The sequence below is a fragment of the Ochotona princeps genome, chromosome 1 (genome assembly GCF_030435755.1).
Source record: "Ochotona princeps isolate mOchPri1 chromosome 1, mOchPri1.hap1, whole genome shotgun sequence".
NCBI lineage: Eukaryota > Metazoa > Chordata > Mammalia > Lagomorpha > Ochotonidae > Ochotona > Ochotona princeps.
The window spans coordinates 37,407,304-37,427,033 of NC_080832.1; the positions used below are offsets into that span (position 1 = coordinate 37,407,304).

The window sequence follows — 19,730 nt, forward strand, 5'->3', positions numbered from 1 at the left end:
AGCAAATCCAAGGTACAGAGGAGCTTCAGATGTGGACAGCCCTTCAGGAGTTTGGAATCTTCAAGATTGTCAGGTCCTAGCTCCTTTCAACACCACTATATCACTGTTATTACTTATTGTCTGGAACGTTGAACAAAATATCATGTCTGCCCCCCGCCCCCGGAAAGCACTAAACACCACATGATTTTAAAAAAATCTCAGTAAGGTTTATTACTGGCAATGTAAATCAAATACAATAAAAACCCAAATTCATTTACTTAATGAATAAATTCTTAACCATCATTGATTACCTTGAAAACTGACTGATATATGTAAAAAGTCAACAATATTAATTTCCTTTATAAATTGTAAAAAATATAACTATTTTGAGTATAACTACATTAATACTTAAAAGTACAAATATAAATTAAAATCCAAAAGATCTTACAATGCACACAACAAAATATTCAAAAACAACAATAATTTTGAAAGAGCTGCTTGCTTGGCAGCATTCGGATACACACTACAGGTTTCTGAAATACTACAGATTTTCTGGACTCTACAGGAGAGTCCATATCCAGATTGTCTTTCCTATCAACTCCTTAGTCCTTCTTCAGTCAAAATCTTCATGCTCACTCCTGGCTTGCTTTTTCTTCCTTGGTAATTCTTTTTGTCACTCCACTGAAATACTTCTCACGGAAAGAATTATGACCTTGATAGAGCAGAAAATGATCACTTAGCAGATGTGAATACTGGTCTCGGTTCTGGAAGATTGGAAAACACAAAAATAAAATAGCTGTTTGGATTTAGTTTTCAAGTTAGCAGACACATTACTCTAAGCAAAACTTCACTGTCGGGTGGACATTTGTTATAATTTAAACTGGAATTTCACCCTCACTTTCCATCTGCAACAAGCACGGATGTTCATATTGTTTTTCACCTTGGCTGCTCCCCCACAACAATCCCTTCTCCCCACCGCCTAACTCTGACCAGAGGACAAACATTTTTACCACCCAGAGAAGGCAGAGAGAATCAGGGCAAGATGGCACAGTCAAGATCAACTTTTGATTCTTAGCTTAGCAAGTACTAAAATCATTTGTGGCCACCCCTAAGCAGGGAAGCTTTTGTCCAAGGAAAAGCTGTCTTGCAACAAATTAATTCATCTCTATCATGTCATATGGACACACAAAACTTTTTATGGGTTATAACCACATCTGGTTAATAATCGAACAATTCTGGTCACTCCAAATACAGCAGTAGATGAAGACACACTCTGAAGTGTCATGGGCAAACACAAACCAACGCTCAGTCCAGCATTCAGTGGACGCTGGAGACACTGCTCTGTGCTAGAATGCCGCGGATATGATGGACTAGAAATCTGAAGAACGGACAATGCTTATCGAAATACCAGTTCGTCATCCACATTTACTAACCATTCCGAACTGTGGAAAAGTCTAACTAGACATGAAATCTCATTTTCTATATACTTTTATAAAGTCATATCCAACAACATAAGGATTTATGGATTTTGCAAACAAGTATTAAGACCCAATCAGAAAATATAAAACCTAATATTTTATCCTGATTTCAGCATAGTAAGTGGCTTTTTATTCTCTTGGAATACTCTCCTGATGTTGTACAGGAGGTCTTCCATTTCGAATATCTTTAATAATCTTGCTTTGCACAGTGAAAAAAAAAGTGACAGACATATTTGTAATGGACTATAATGACCCTCAAACTATTTTTCGTATTTTCGCCTGTTCCTATCAGAAAAAGTGCTCATCGTTTGCTTTGTACCTTAACACTAATAAAAAGCCGCCAGATATAGCCAAAATAAATGTATGTTGACTCATCTGCTTATTTAGACACAAGTTTGCCACACATATTCTTAAAAAAGTATATAAACATCTAAATTATTAAAAAATGTTAAACATTCCCAAATTCATTTTATGGCATTAAGCATATTATATTTTCTGATTCCTGCAAGAACATGAAGACACCCCAAGGTTACTAACTTCAGGTCACATATAATCTCTAAAAAAATACACTTTATGTACTTAACCTGTAGGTATACAACTAGAGAGTGCTAAATGAAAGCATTTGCTGAATATTTCTTATGAACCCCAAAGCATACTAAGCAATTTATAGAAATTATGAGCTACTATTACCATTATTATTATTATTATTGCTATTAATATCATTTTAAAGATAAGCAATTATTTAACAGAACAGGCCCAGGGTCACCCAGCTGGTAAGGGCAGAACTGAGTGTGGACACAGGTCTGCTCAACCCCAGGACTGTTTTCTTCCCTATAATGCAAAAAGACTTTTTCAGGCCAGTGTATTTTTCCTCAACTCCAGATGTAGGGGTAGCTCCTTGAAAGAACATTTAATAGATCAAAACTTCGATGGCCAAACTGCCTACCAAGAAATAGCTAGATGTGAAGCATTAGTGGAAAGGATACATTTCAGTGACATACAATTGTCATACCAAAGGAGCTACAGCAGCCACAGGGATGCTAAGGAGACTATAACCCTAGGAGGACCCCAAGACAACAGCAATGCAAAGCAATGTGCTCACATCTACCCCAACGTGTTCATTTCAATGCTTATCAGAAGTCTGGTGGAGGGCACAGGAAAGGAAGGGGCCTGCCATTAACCACTGCAGGCATTCATTTTGAATTGTATTCCTTCATCAAATAAGGTCGCAGGAAGAGCCATCCACCTGTGTGAGCTTGTAATTACAGAATTGCTTCATACTCAGAAGCCGCGTCCAGAGGCACTCATTTGGCATCAGTTCTCACCCAGTCACCAAAATCAGAACCTGGGTCAAGTCCTCCTCTCACATTTGCTCAGAACTGATCTACTTCGCTCCACCTACACTTTCCTCATTTCACTTCTCTATTTCCAGCTGCTGTGCCTTCGTGGTCCCTTCTCCAATCTATTCTCCATACTATGACGAAACCAAATCTAATAAAATGCAAATTTAATATGCCAGTCCCCTGACTGAAGCCCAACTGAGCTCAAATTTTCCCCAATGTTCGGTTTTTCCTGGCCCAGGGCAGTCATGTAGCAAATATACCCACTGGAAGGAAGACACACACCATACACACACACACACACACACACACACACATATCCTTTCCCCCTCTTTATTCTTTTGATCCAAATCAAGAAACGAAGGCAAGGTGAAGTGAGGGAAGAGAAAAGGAGGGAAGAGGAGGGAAAGAAGAGAGGAATGAAAACACCCATGATATTGTTCGTCTGAAGAGTTTAAAATCACCATTCCCTTAGAACATAGTAAATGCAACACAAGTCCAAAGCTCTGGAGACACAGCATCAGAAACATGCACCATTGGGAAAGATTGGAAAAACTACTAATCCTAGAACTGTACCTTTGGGAGGAGTGGGGAGTATGGGCAGAATCCTATTTTCTTTATTTCCCCAGGACGTAGAGAAGAATGAATGTGAAGGACTGGGATCCTGTGCTGGAATGTCCCCTTTGATAGGAAAGTGACCGGCCAAACAGAGCATCTGTTAAGAAAAACTCTTGGCTAACCCAAAAGCTTCCGATCCATTGTGCGGCAAGGGATCTGGCAAGCGCCCTGCCACCGCCTTCAGCATAAGCTCTGCTTCAGCATAAGCCAGACACACAGGGTCCTGGCTACTATTTTCATTTAAGAGGGAAAGCCATGGTTCCCCAAATGTTCCTCAGCAAATATTCAGTAATCTGATCTAACACATCATCTCATACACAGCTCCATCCACATTAATGATATACACTTATGAACAATACCCTCTTAAAATATGCTTAGTTCATATCTGATCTGCTCTACATATATGCACGATTTAGAATTTGCTACCTCAGTGTTGAGGAAAACAAGCTCACATGTTTCTCTTTTCACTCTACCTCTCTTTCACTCTATCTTCAGTTTACCAGGGCTCACACTTGAGACAATGATATTCAACTCTACATATTTTTCATCACCTCTCCAAAGCCTAAGTGTTTACTTAAGGAGAGAAGAGTAACTTCAAGAAAAACCATCTTCAATCTCTCTGAGTGCATCAAGCTTCCCCCACATGACTCCTAGTTACTCTAACATCTTCCAATTTATCTACCACGATCAATCATACCACCTATGTATCATAAAACTGGAGTTCTGCCCAACTTTAGTAAGAAAGAAATACCTGATGAAAAATAAAAATAACACAAAGAATTAGGTAATGCCAAAACAGAAAATTAGAAAAAAAGGGTTACGTCACCTTTCCCAAGCCGCTTAGCTATTGGTAATAATTAAGGAGATGTGAATAAAATATATCAAGATTAATTATTCTCATCATTAAAAAAAATCAAGATTGTTTCTTTAGAAAAACTCCTGCATGTTACCAATGGGTTTTTAATGGAAACATATTGCATTTATATTTACCGTTTATCCTCATGAGACTATTAGCAATTGTAAATATCACAAAAATTACAAGATCCAGTTTAACAAAGGAAATACATATATGTTTTACATAATTATTAGATTGCATTCAGCTTGTCATCTCAATTCTGTAGATAAGGAAATGAGGTTGGGAGAGTTAAAGTTTCTTGGCAGAAGTCATACAACTATCAAGCAGCACTACCAGAACCATAGCCTAAATCGGATTTCAGATCTCGGGCCATTTCCACCTTCTTTTTCTCTCTTTTTAAAGTAGAAACTGCATCAAAACAATTGTTAGAGTTAATTTCCACATGGTAGATTAGGGGGTCCTGCAAAATGCACTGTGACACTGAGAGGACATCCACACTGGACAGCAACGTTACGGCAGCACATACTGCAGATCTTAACTTTTACACAGAAACCCTCTAAGCACTGTCCCACCTAACCAATCTTCTGTCCTATCAGTACTGCTTAATTCTAAACAGAAAACATTCAGGGAGTTTTACCGCATTTCCCAATGAAACCTAAGGAAGCCTCACAAATCTGGTTCACTTTTATGTGTATACTACCCTCTGCTGGCCACATCAAGCAACTCTTTTTTTTCATAATGTCCGTTATGGACACAAAGTGTTTGGTAGGGCCGATCACACACGTGTAAGTCAGAAATGCTGCTTCCCCAAATGTTTGCAAGTCCTAGACTCACACAGACCAACCTGACCAGCATGGCCTCTCTCACTAGCGAGCTTGAACATTTATTCATACTTTTGCTTTTTTCAACAATGAGATAGCAATATACAAATAAAGATGCACATTTGTGATTCCAGGGTGTGTTACTGGCACCTGGGCCAATTAGCCCTGCAAAATTACTCTGTGGGACAAGAAAGAAGTAGCATATACAACTTTTACTCTGGAGTGTAATAAGTTCTAACACTTAAAACTAACACTTAGGATAAAATGTAAGACACCCTGGGTTTCACCAGGAAAATGTGTGCATATGTTTCTCAAACTGAGCATCACAAACCACTCAGACTTTTATAGATGCTTCACTGAGGATGAGTTAAAATTATCTACCTAATTACTGCCTTCTAGAAATCTGCCATTATCTTTAATCATCTACTCCTGAAACAACGGGAAGGTGTTTTAATTTTCCATAATATTTTGATTCAGTAGTGTTTTTGGTTTGCTTCTCATGGGGAATGAAGCCTAGAGATTAGAGGATTGAAATGGTTTTGTCACGCTGTTTTTTGAAAAATAATGTCACGGTGATGATGACAGTGAAATTTGACAAAACTTTCGCTAGCTGTAACGATCTTCTCTTTCTTTTCCTTCAAATTGATGATCTAAATGGTGCATAGTATAACTGCTTTCCTTCAATGAGGGCCCCAAATAATCACTGCAACAGTTACTATTAATTTGATAAACATTTATTGCATGGTGAGCGAAACAGGGTCAGTGAACTCACACAGCCTTAGCACTGATGGGGAGACATATGTTAAGCTATACCCAGCTGAGCCCAGGCAAATAAGCTGTTATGAGACAGGAGGCAACATCTGGGTGAAGATGTGCGGGGAAAGTCCAAGAATGGCCTCCCTATGGAAGTGAGATTTATCTGAGACATATAAGATGAATTAAATTCATGCAAAGAAAGGAAGAAAACCACATTCCAGCTGCAGAAAGCACCATGCGACCTTTGAGGGAAAACAGGGCTGAGTCCATCCTGGAACCTAAAAGAAGATCCACGTGGTGAAGGTGCCATGTGCCAAGGGGACAGGGTTACAAAGCAAAACTGGGGAGGGGCCATGGACACACTGGGCTGGCCTGGGGGCTAGGCAAAGGACTCTGTCTTTGAAACTAAATTTTACAGAAAGTCACAGGAGAATTTCATTATTTCCTTAGGCTCTGATAGATACCCTGGGCACTTACAGGAAACGGGAGAGAGAAATGCAGACGCAGCAGGGAAACCAGCTGTAAGAGTTCTGCAGGAGCCCAGGAGAGCAGCACCACACCATGGTCCTTAGGATTTAGAAATTAAAAGCATACAAAAAACTGCTATCCAGTCAGTGGTCACAGGCCAGAGTTCAGAAAAGTCTCCCTCAGCCTTACTATCCACTAATTCACAATGTCTAGCTTCCCTGAAAACTCCCAATTCCACCTTCCTTGGCTATGGTGTCATGCTCTGCTCTTTGCATGGCTACTCCAGGAGTTGTGTCGCCAATGTCAAGTCATCTGTCCATGACTCAAATTCCCCTCCAAGTGAGAGAAAACTTGACTTTCATCAATCATGAACTCCGGTCTCTCTCCTAACACATCTCATGGGCTTGTGCCCACCTGTGGGATGAACTTGGTGCATACAGGGTTCTTCCAGACAGAGCACCCCCTCAGTTTCCTGCTTGTCTCCAGCTGAGCTCCTGCCAGTCAGTCAGGGTTCTGGTGTGCACTACATCCCTGCCAGGCCTCTGCACCCCCTGAAGCTTCATGTCTTGCCTACCAAGTGACTGCCTCCTCAGGTGCGTGTGTGCTCTCATGTTCACACAAGGCCAATGACTGCCACAGAACGCAACACGCTGCTGCAGTGGCTTGCCTGCCCATTCTGGTGTTCAAATTTGCTCAGAGAAGGACCCAGCCTTATCCATCTGTGTAGCCAACACTAGATACAAATGATTCCAATAGAGCACATACTGCGTGAGGGAAGTCATGGATTTCCCCTTAGAGAATATGCAATGAAGGCAGGAGGCAAAAATACAGAGGAAAAGCACATGGATGTAAAAACTGTAAATGACAGTACTCTCCCTTTCCATTTCTTACACTACCTTTTCCAAAGTTTCAACAGTTCTAAACCTCATACATTCATTCCTGTATACTCACCCTCAGGAAAAACACAGCCCTCTCTCAGTGGTAAATCACTCATTAGGTACTTGTTCAAGCCTAATATCTCAGTTTTCACACCAGTCCCTACCATGCTCAGACTAAGCCAAAATTCCTTCCTGGTGTCCTTTACAGCATGTGTTGACTTTATGGAATCCCCAAACCTTTGGTGAAGCTACCTAAGGCTAATCACCAATTTATAAAATTGCTGTTCATCACAAATAAGGGATCTCCCCTTTCTAGGTGATGAAGTCGCAGAACTCTGCAGTCACGCAGCACCACACCAAATGGCTTCTTTTTAATTGTAGGTCAGATTTAAGCTGTCCTTTAGTTCAATGACAGTTCCTGATAATGAGATAATGATTTCTTCCACCTCACCAGTATTAACCTTAAGTCATTTGTATTCTCCAAGTGACAGCAGTTTACATAAAACAGCAGTTTCATTGCAAACACTTGAATACAAATGGTTTACAAAACTTAAATCTGCGATAAGTGGAAACCCTGATGCTCCTGCCACAGCAAAGGCCACCAACCTGGTGGTGCTCATCTGGTACTGTCAGGAAACACATCCAGATTCATGAGTAGACTAAGCTGCAATCTATACTCCTAAAATCAGGTGTGAGGAAGAAGGCAAGTGGTTGGAAGAGAAAAACAGCACTTGGTTGACTTCCTTGTAATCAGCAAAGTAAAATGAAATGTAAAGGACAGTGCTAACCAGAATGGCCTCAGTTCAGCTTCAGGGTAATTACCCATGTCTGGGTTTATTTAAAAATCCTGCTCTCCTTATCAAAGTTCCCCACTGTTTTACATCTGGTACTGGACAGTAGCTATAGAAACCACTTGTGCTAAAGTTACACAACTATAAACAGCACTAGGCCATTTCCAAACCAAGGACAAGCAGGTCAAAAGTCTGGCATCCAATATTATTAAGAAAAACCTCTAGTACTATCCTCAATGGGAAATAGGTGAGAAATCTTTCTTTAAAGTAAGTTTTTACATACCATCTACTCTTTAAAAAATATTGCATTACTTTGAAAACATTAATCGCCTAAAGGTCTATGGAAATATTTTAGCGAATATTTAAACCTTCATCTCTAGAGTTCTAAGTATGAGTGACAATTAACAATTGAACTTTGACATCTAGCATCCAATACATAATTTCTTCTTAACTGTAAGAAGGGCATTGTGAATATTCATACATATCATAAGTAAGAATTAGCACTTTCTACATGCTATCTACTAAAATCCACATAAAAGTAGAATTTCAAATATTACAAAGAATGAACAATGTAAAAATTAATAACTTGCATGTTGTATCTATTTCTTAAAATGGAAAAGATTCTTCTTCCTTAAGCAATGAAAGATGTGTAACATTAAAAAGTACAAATATGTGCTTAAACATTCTAATTCGGAGACCATTCTCCTCAAAGGTAAGTTTTTTAAATTTCCACAACCCATTAAAAGAAACAGAAAAATGCAATGTTATTATGTAAAGTTCAAAAACAAGCAAACCCAATTTGTTTAGGGATGAATGTAACAGTGCTAATATTACAAGGCAAAGCAAATTCCTGTTAACATCCTGGGAGGCGGTAATGATGGCTTGATTACCTGGGTCCCTGCCACCCACATGGGAAATCTGAATGTACTTCTGGGCTTCTGGTTTTGGCCTGACTCAGTCCTGGTTGTTGTGGGCATCTGGAAGTAAATCAGCAGGTAGATAAGGTCTATCTATCTATCTATCTATCTATCTGGTTTTCATTTTTTTGATTATTATTTTTTATTGATTACATTGCATTATGTGACACTGTCTCATAGGCTCTGGGATTCCCCCAAACCCTCCCCATGCCCTCCCCCCTATGGTGGATTCCTCCACCTTGTTGCAGTATTACAGTTCAAATTCAGTCAAGATTCCTTCATTGCAAGCATATACCAAGCATAGAGTCCAGCGTCTTATTGTCCAGATAAATTCAAAGGTGTCTTTGGGAGACCATCTCTGGTCTGAAAGCAGAGCTGGCAGAATATCATCCCAATCAATTAAAAGCCACAACATTACATCAACAACAATTTACAACATTATGGAATTAATTGACATGGTATTGAGTAACCAATATGTTAAAAAAAATGCAAGTTCTTAACCACATCCTGTGACTACTTCATTGAGATTTCAATTTTAATTTATACACAGAACCGGCTGCTATACACCTTAAAATAGCTATAGGGTACTATTCAGCTATCTCGTGACTATTTTCATTTTAGCATTCAGCAGCTTATAGTGTTGAAGCTTAATTTTGCTGAATTTAACAGATTTGGGGATATTCTAAACTGGCTTATAACTCTAACAAGGCATATGTCAACAGTTGAGGTGCAGAACAGTTTTAGGAGGGGTGTGCAGAGAAATCTTCAATACCCTAGTGAGGAGTAACTAATCTTTGTGTCCTACCTAGTACAGCATGTGTGAGTCCACACTGACCATTTTCTGTCTGTTTCCAAGCTTTCCTTGTTGTTCTCTGTCTATTCCAATTTGTGTGTGTGTGCGTGCATGCATGCTTGTGTGTGTGTGTGTGTTTTGGGGTGGGAGGCTCCAGAGAGACCCTGAAGGTCACTGCAATATAGGGTGGGATCCAAAGCTGGAACTAAGTGAGGACCAGAGAAAGCTCCTCTCCCTAGTCCTGATGGAAGCTTACTGTTCCGATGTCCTTGGATCCTGCAAGGAAGGGTTTGGGCTTCTTACATCCCATGTGGTAGATCCAAACGGGGTTAGATGACTTCAGAGTTCTTGGCCTCCGAAGGCATTCCAGTTCCCCGTGGTCTCCTTGGCAGTTGGGATGCAGTCCTTGGTGCCCATACTGATAGTCCTTGGTGAGGATCCGGGAGTCCCCAGGATTGGGATACAAGCCTCCTCCAGTCCACCTGCTCCACTCTGGGGTCCCCCACTACTTTGTGCCTATGGCCTCCTGTTAAGAGGTTGTCAGGATCACTCTAGATCCCACCTATATATCTTTGTAGTTTTACTGTTGTCTAATACTGATTCAAGTCTGTTGTCTATGAGTTAACTGTTATGTTCCTGATAGGTTTTACTTCACGTCTTCCTCACACATTCTAAGAAGATGGAAGATTTCTCTGCTCTCCCTCCCCATTTCTGAGTAGCATAGGGCCTTACAAGTATATTAGGTTTTACAATTCTTTGATGTAGATCATAAGTAGTCTGACTCACATCGATTGTTGGTTCATTGGTTACTTCACAATATCTTATTGCATGAGATACAGGCTGTTTGGGGTTGAAATAATATTACTGTTTTTTGGATTGACATCATTTCATAACAGCCACATCAACAACAACATCAACAACAAAGTATAGTACCCTGATAAAATAATGCGCCACTGAGTAACCAACACATGCGTGACAAAAAGGAAACACAGAAGTCTCTATCTATCTATCTATCTATCTATCTATCTATCTATCTATCTATCTGGTTTTCAAATAAAAAGTTTGAGAAGTATCATAATGGTGGTTCCACATGCAAAAGGAGGTATTTCTGAACAGAAACGTTGTGTGGCATTACTCTGTCATCTTCATCTTGATGGTGACTGCATGAACATGCATTTGGTAACTATTTACTAAATGGTATTTTCATGTTTTAGGCAAAAAACAACATATGAAAAACTCAGGATTAGAGTATTGCAAGGCCAGAGAAGAAGCAGATACAAGGTCATGTTTGAATTTGAAAAACACTGAAGAAACAGTTCTCAAATTATCGTAGGTTAAATCCAGAAAAATGATTTAAAAAGTATAAAATGGAAAATATGTCATTCATTCAAGAATTACTAAAGAAGCACCACAGGACAATACTGAGTCTGCCTTGAGACTTCCCATTTCCTTAAACTGTTCATACATTAGGATCCCTGATTATTATTCACATTTTGTAACTGACCTATGCCTAAGATTCTATAACACCTGTCTTTTAAAGACTGTTTTACTATGACAGCTTGAAAACACGAGTATTAGAGCTAGACCATATGCTCTCTCGGCTTCAGGGAACTGCTTGCTTCTGCAAATAAAACAGTCATTCTAACCGGCACTCTGAGATGCAAGATTCAAAGATCTTAATTCATTGCCTTTCCCAGAATTGGTGAAGAGCAGATCTTTCCCTTTTTCTTGGTACATCAGACACAATCATTAAAAAAAAAAGTTTGTTTGGCAAAATAATTTGCAATGTATTCAACAAAAAAGAAAAAGTGAAATTATGACCCCCTCCAACACTGAAAGTGAAGCGAAAGGAAACACTATTAGCAAGAGCAAATTCATTTGGAACGGTTCTAGTCCAGGTTTTTCAAAGACCTCAAACTGAAACATAATTTGCAGACAACACAATACGCTCCCATCTAACTTCCTTTAAAACACACATTTTTAAATGTTTCTGTCCCATGCTACATTTTAATAGTCATGAATCCTGGTTAGTGTTAAGATCTAACCAGTGCTTATGTCCAATTGCTACAATTCACTCTGACTTGGTATCATTCTGTCTTATTTTTCCTTTCAACAAATGAGGTGTCACCTACACTTTATGAAAGGATACTTCTATCTAATTTCTAATCTTTCAAAAGTATAATCAAAAAGCAAAATCTACAATAATAGCAAGAGAGAGACAACCATCACAAAATATTTTGGGAGGTAAATCAAATCAAGAAGCTGCCTCTGAAAAATACCACTAACTGATCAAGCTTGAGAAAGAACAATGAAAACTGGAAATAACCATATGTGTTATGCTAACAATGCATTCTATGCAATTATAAATACTATATAAATACTATATAATATATAATAAATATATGCATTATATAATACTATATAATATGCACTGTAAGTACCATATACTATATACTATATATATACACTATACTATATATGCTATGGTATATATACTATACACTATAGTATATATAGTCTATACTATACTATATACTATACTATAGACTATATATACTATACTATATATACTATACTATACTATATATACTATATATACTATACTATATAGTCTATATACTGTACTATATTATAGGCTATATATACTATATATACATATACATATATATACACTATCTAATGACAATAAAAACATTCTAATACAAGAAACTGTATAGCATAAAAACTTTAAAGTTTCTTCAACTTCAGGGCATCCATAAGCCACGTTCTCAGGTGACCACAGAGTACATTCTCACCTTTCCTCATTTAAGAAACACTGTTACAGCAGTAATGATTGCTTCTCTCTTTTCAGCTTCAAGACATTTCAGTTCTTTAGTTAAAACACTCAATTCAGGGCATACTTCATTCTGATATACAATTCATCTTCGTGTTATTAGACTGTCTACAATTCATCTTCGTGTTATTAGACTGTCACTCAACAAAAAAATCACATAAACTTTCATTATTTGCCACTTGACCTGCTATTATTCCATCATTAATTCAACTGAGCCATACAAAATGACAACTGATCTATATAGTAGTAATTAGTCTAAATTAATCATATGATATCTAGAGCTAAACATGCCTATACTTTAGTACTTCATAAGTGACTAAAAGTTTATAGTAGCACATTAGGTAAATAAGCCATAAAGCAGGGAACTATCATTGTGATGTAATGGGCTACTTGTGACACACACATCTCATATTAGAGTACCACATGAAGTTCCACCTGCTCCTCTTTCAGTTCAGCTGCCCGCTTTTGTGCATGAAAAAGCAGCAGGTGATGGCCCAGATACTGGAACACGTGTCACTCACATGGGATACCAGGATGGAGTACCTGACACCCGGTTTCTTCAGCCTTGTCCAGCCTGGTCCAGCCCTGCCTCTTACAGCCATTTGGGGACTAAACCAGTGAATGGATGGAAGGTCACTCTCTCTGTCACTCTGCCTTTCAAATAAATAGACAAATCAATGATAAAAAGAAAAAAGGGGGGGGGGAATAAAATAAACAGTGCATAGGTGGTTCCTTTGATACAGTATTAACTTAAAATAATTTTTATATTTACACCATTATGTTTTAGAGAACAGATTGCAATACATGAAATTTTTTTTTAATTTCAAGGAGGACCCAGCACAATAATTCAATGGCTAACTCCTCACCTTGCAAGTGTTGAGATCCCATATAGACACCAGTTCGTGTCCCAGCTGCTCCACTTCCCATCCAGCTCCCTGCTTGTGGACTGGGAAAGCAGTAGAGGATGGCCCAAAGCCTTGGGACCCTGTGCCCACACGGAAGTTGCAAAAGAAGCTCCTGGCTCCTGATGGGTTCAGCTCTAGCCATTGCAGCAATTTGGGGAGTGAAACAATGGATGAAATATCTTTGTCTCCTTCTTTCTGATAATAGATAAGTATATCATATATATATATATTTTTTTTAAGAAAATCTTGAGAAGTGTTACTCAGAGTGTGCTCTCATCTGTCCACGAAGATTCAGGTAGAAAAGGTTATGTAAGGTGACATTCATTGAACACAAAATAACTATAGTCTGATCTGCTCCAAAGAGCTCTGGAGATAAGCATTTTTATCCCACGAATTTTATCATTTCATAAAGATTTATTTATTTGTTTTGAAGCCAGAGTTACACACACACACACACACACACACACACACACACCCCTCCCTTCCATCCACTGGTTCCCCAGATGGCTGCAATGGTCAGGACCAGGTAAAGCTGAAGCCAGGAGCCAGGAACTTCATTTGGATCTCCCATGTGGGTAGCAAGGACCCAAACTTTTGGGTCATATCTTCTGCTGCTTCTCCCAAATCATTAGCAGGAAACTGGATTGGAAGCCAGAACACAATGCAGTGCCCCCGAAGGACGCTAGCATTGCAGGCCATGACTCTATCTACTATGTACCCTTGCCAGCCTGTATCTTACAAATTTTATAAGAAAATGAAAATTATAGGAGCAACCATTGTGATCACAATCCTACACAGCAACATTACTATATGCTGTGTCAAGAGAAAAAATAAGTGGCAGTAAAATCAAGTGGCACTCTATGGCAACTCCACGAGCAACACTAGCTAACCAGAACTAGACAAAAAGAGAAAATCTTTAAAAGCAACTAGTCATAAGCCACTGGATAATGTTTACCTTTTCTTCTTGGCATAATCTAAAGACAGAAAAATGCACCAGGAGGGAAGTTCCATGATGCAGAGAAAAGGGCACAGAATTTCCAGGGCAAACAGGGATTTCATCCTCAACTCTGCCACTTGGGCAAACAGGGATTTCATCCTCAACTCTGCCACTTGGGACAAGCCTAGACCATCCCCACCTCAACTCTAATGGGGAGAAACCAGTAAGAGCAAATGCTTAGGAAAGTTTTTTGACCAACAAAGCACCATAAAGGTGCTAGTTTTGAGGCCAGCACTGTGGCAGAGCGGATAAAGCAGCCAACTTCAACACTGGAGTCCCATTACCGTGCTTGCTCATGTTCTCTCTATTCCACTTCCGATCCAACTCCCAGCTACTAGCTGGGACAGCAGCAAAAGATAGCCCCCGTACTTGAATTTCTGCACTCAAGTGTGACATCTGTAAGAAGCTTCTGGCTCCTGGCTTAGGTTGTGGCCATTAGGAAAGCAAGCCAGCAGATGTAATATCTTTTTCTTTAAAACAAAAAAGCGCTACTTTTCATTCGGCTCTCAGAATCCCTCATGAGGAAATAAAAGTGGCTCTTCCTCTCAGGTATCTTCATGATTTTAACATATTCATCAACAATTTTCTTCTTTAGCACTTATGCAAAGGTAAGCAAGTCTAAAAACTACAGCGAGGAACATAAGGATACAAAGTTTTATGAAATATCCATATTCTCTAGACATGTTAGTTATAACCTAGTTTTACATTTAAAAGGGGGGGGGGGGAAGGAGAATATAACAATATTATACGGTGGGCCTGAAGTTATACTGAAGTTAAACCTAACAAATGAGAAATCAAGTACAAAGAGGCACGGTATGTAAAAGTGTAAAAATCCAAAATTAATAGTCTTCCACTGCCAAAGTCAACAGTGCTGCACAAGCCTGTGAATAATTTGTTAGACGCCTGTGAGAACTGTTTGACAATTTTATGTCATCACTTGTATTATAAAAGACTGGGATCTTGCTACAATTATATAAACTCCTCCCCACACAAACAGAAGGTAGAAATGAAGTAATTAATTATAACCCAAACACGATTAATTTGACAAAGAATTTTTGGTTATAGTAAATTCCACTCTAGTTAAAACTGATTAAATTTCATCATAGAAGAAAATGAAGGTCATCACAAAATGACTCAGACATTAGGCTTTTCCTGATCATTTCGTAGCCCCTACTAATTGAAATATACAGTGACAGAGAAACTTCAGTCCGTTGCTTCACTTCCAAACGGCACAACAATCATGTCTGAACCAGAACCAAATCCAGAAGAAGCCAGAAACTCCCTCCTGGACTACCGCATGAGTGGCAGGGGTGCATGTACTTGTACCAGCTTCCATCGCCTCCCAGGTACCTTAGCAGCAAGCTGGCTCAGAGATCAGAAGCAGAACAGTCACAATTTGGGTCAGCCCTATGGGATGCCGGCTTTGCAAGCAGTGACTTATGCTGTGGCACAAGGGCAGTCCCCTTCTCTTTGTGTGTCTGTTTTTAATGAATCTGAAATGGAAAGAAGGATGTATAAAAGAACACCTAAGAAAACTTGGAACTACCTAAAAGTTTTAAAAATTCAATTGGGTGTCCCCATCTTCCTTTTATTGTCATATTAATACAGGACTAAAATTCTCAAAAACCTACTTTTCCATAAGACATTAAATATATTTGATTAGAGAAATATTGTAAATCGGGGGGGGGGAAGAGTTGGTACTCAACAAAATAGGAACTCAAGAGAAAGCAAATATGGAAATAGTCCATGATATATCTTGATTTTTCAGTTTTTCCAATAAAATAGCACTAGCTGATTTATTACATGGTCCTATTAATCATGAAAGAACTTGTTCCTATATCTTCTTGTTTCCATTTTTTTCACCACAATTTACATGGGCTACACAATAAAGAATGCTAATGTCACTTACTTGGTTTTTCTAATATCAAGATTTAAATTATAAAATCTTTGGGTAATACTTTTGTTTCTTATATGTATTAGTTTTGCAGTGACAAATATTACTTAGTTTAATTATTATGAACCCTAATGGTTACATTAAATGCTATGATTTCTGAGAGTTGAAATATTACTATTTGAATTATCTAGTACCTCACTTCCTCATGTATAAATGTGTGTATATATATATATTATCTATATATACATGATATATACATGATGTTCATATATATATGAAAATTAACTGACATGAAGGGGAGAAAAGAAGTATATTCTAACATATGAGTGTGCTTCAAAAACTTGACAGAGATAAATTACTTGGTGTACAATTATACATGTTGTGTTCACTGAATTATACCCGCTATATAATAATATACCCTTTTCCCTTCACTTTATGATCCTCACCATGAATCCTACATTAGGTCATATTAATATTCCTGGCTTCAAACAGTATGTTATATATAGAACAGCTAAGTATGAAACAAATACAATAAAATGTTAGCATTTGTTTAAATAAAGTATTAAAATCTTTAGAGGTAAGTTTATTATTTTATTGCAAAAAACTTTTGAAAGCTATGCACATGAAGGGTCTCCTGAAAGTTCATGAAATATACAAATTATGAAAAAACTGAATGGATTCAAAATTTTATATCATAATAAACTTACCTTTAATTCAATTTTCCATGAACTTTTAGAAGTACCCTTGTCTTAAAGAAGTCTTGTATTCCACAAGATAAATACAGGCAATGGTTAATATTACAATGTATGTTGTTCACTAAAATCCCTTACATCGAAGTTATAACCTCTAACATGTCAATATTTGAAGACAGGGCTTTTAAAGAGGTAATCATGATGAAATAAGACCATATGAAAGAGAGGTCCTAATCCAGTAGGACTAGTTTCCTCACAAAAGGAAAAGACATTGAGAAAACAGATACACCAAGGGAAAGCCACATGAGGACACAGGCAGAGTGCATGCTCTGCAATTCAGCAAGGAAGGGCTCCCAGGAATCAACTCCCGCCAGCACCTGCATCTTGCACTCCCAGCCCCAGGAACTGTGAGACAATACTCTCCTGTTTCATCACCCAATCTGTGGTATTGCTACAGCAGCCCAAAGAGACCAGCACAGTTAGTGAACTGAACAATAGATAAAGCAGGAAAAAATCAAAATGCTGTGCAGGGGGCAAGCGTTCAGCCTAGCAGCTAAGGCATGGTGGCCATGGCCATGTTCCACACTAGAGTGCCTGGGTTTGATTCCCAGCTCTGGCTCACACCTCCAGCTTTCTGCCGGCTCTGAGCAGCAAATCAGCAGGCAGAAATTCCATCTGTCTCTGTCTCTCTTCACCATACCTCCTCTTTTAAAATGCTTTATAAGCACATTAAAATTATTTTAAATTGTTAAAACGTGTTATTTTTTTGAAAGGCATAGAAAGAGAGACAATACTCAGAGATTTTCCTTTCCTGGCTCACTCCTTAAATGCCCAAAAGAGCCAAAGGATGGGCTAGGCCAAAGCCAGGAGATCAGAACACAAGCCGAGTTACCCACACAGATGGCGAAATCTCAACTGCTTGAGTCATCATCTGGTACCTTCCAAGGGTATGCAGAAGCATAAACTAGCTATGGAGTTCAGACTCAAGCCCAGATACTCCAGTACAGAATGCAGATGTTCCAAACCGTATCTTACCACTGTATCAAACATCTACCCTTACACTTACTTTAAAAATTGTATACTGAAGGCACGCAATGAGCCTAGCACTTAAGATGCCTTCATCCCATATCCAAGCAAGTAGGTTTGATGCCTGTCTCCAGCTCCTAACACAGACCCTGGGAAGTAGCAATGATGGTTCAGGTGATTGGATTCCTACTGCCCAGAGGAGGGTCTGGATACCATTTCTGGCTCCCACCTTTGTGAAAGGTGTGTGGGGAGTAAAGCAGCAGATAGAGTGCTCTCTAATATTTTTTAATTGTATATATTTATTAATCCTTCATATAAAATCAAGATCTATAAAAATTCCCAATGTTGACTTTTATGAAATGATGCCATAACTTAAAGATTCATAAAGTAATCTGAGTACACATATATAGATTGTGGTAACTTTTTCTCTAATCTATATCCAGCTGGGGCTCTTTCATAGCAACTCACCTGTATTTCTAAAGCATACAACTTAGTTTGTTATAGAAATGACAACTTTATTCTTACACTCATATCTCACTAGTTGAACCAGTATTTAATCAGAGTACATCTCATTATAACAAGTACAACTAGTATCAATGGCTCTAGGAGCACCATATACAGAGACAATTCAGTTGGCAGGCAGGGGTGGAATCACAGAGTTCCACATTAGCTAAAACATTAGCTAAAAAGTAGACAACATATTACAGGCATTAGTCAGTGTATTTCAGAGCAGGAATAGCCAGTATTGTTTAAGAAACTAAGTTTGGAATGGATGTCAGGTAAGAAAGTCTTTACAATATACATGAATATATATTGGTTATTTCAAAGCACTATTTTGGAAGGTGTCACTGTAGCAAATGATTTGGAAACCACTCCTGGAGTTTCCAAATCTATAATATTTACAGGTAATCCACCATCCTTGGAAACAGGATTTAATTTCCAAGAAAAAAAAAAAACTTCAACCAAATAAGTAAACTGTGTGGTATAAAATGTGAACAGTAATGCGCAATTACATCATGTGAAGAAAAAAACTTACTATAAAGTAAAATCATTACTTAATATGAGTATCTTTATTTAAAAGTATATCCAGTTGAACAAAGACAAAAATAGAACACATTCCATGATGTCATTTGAATATAAACTTCTAATATTTTTGCTTTAAAAATGACTACCATGTACTCTCATTTTAGCTACATTACATATACCAATACATCTATGTATATGTGTATATATACAATGGATACCATACGCTGTAGATATCAATCAACTACTTACACACATGCATAGCGGAGCTTTTGGAAGCACCCTGATCTTTTTTATTATTCTTATTTTCCATTTTAGAATTCTGCAGACATAGGGCTTCCTTCCTCTCCACAACGCATCCCCTTCTCTCTGCCTCCCATCCACCCACCACTGTCGCCTGTGTTTTGTAGTAAAACAGTCTATCAGGTATATCCTTGACTTCAACTTTCTGCTGTTTACATGGCTCATGACACTGTTGGTACAGGCAATGGTGGTTGTTGTCTACGTAGATTTAGAAGTTTCACTGGGAGTCTAATTCACAGGTGCATTCTGTGCATTTTCTTGGATTCCTGATACCCTGCTCTCCATTACAACCTTCATTTGTAAAATTACAAGTGTGTGTGTGTTTACCTTTACTTTTTGTTTTATATTTTCAAAGGAGGTTG

General features: G+C 38.3%; 1 protein-coding gene across 3 annotated transcripts in view; it reads right to left on the reverse strand.

The window, feature by feature from the left end:
• Positions 1–227: 227 nt before the first annotated feature.
• TRMT11 (tRNA methyltransferase 11 homolog) overlaps positions 228–19,730 on the reverse strand; it is a 66,866-nt gene continuing 47,363 nt past the window's right edge. For 2 of the 3 annotated variants that reach the window (XM_058677797.1, XM_058677747.1), the window contains exon 11: positions 231–743. In XM_058677797.1, coding sequence (XP_058533780.1) covers positions 612–743 — 132 coding nt within the window. In that variant the 3' untranslated portion in view covers positions 231–611. Of the gene's footprint in view, positions 744–19,730 lie in introns of all 3 variants that reach the window. The other variant, XM_004587224.3, reaches the window with a different exon arrangement.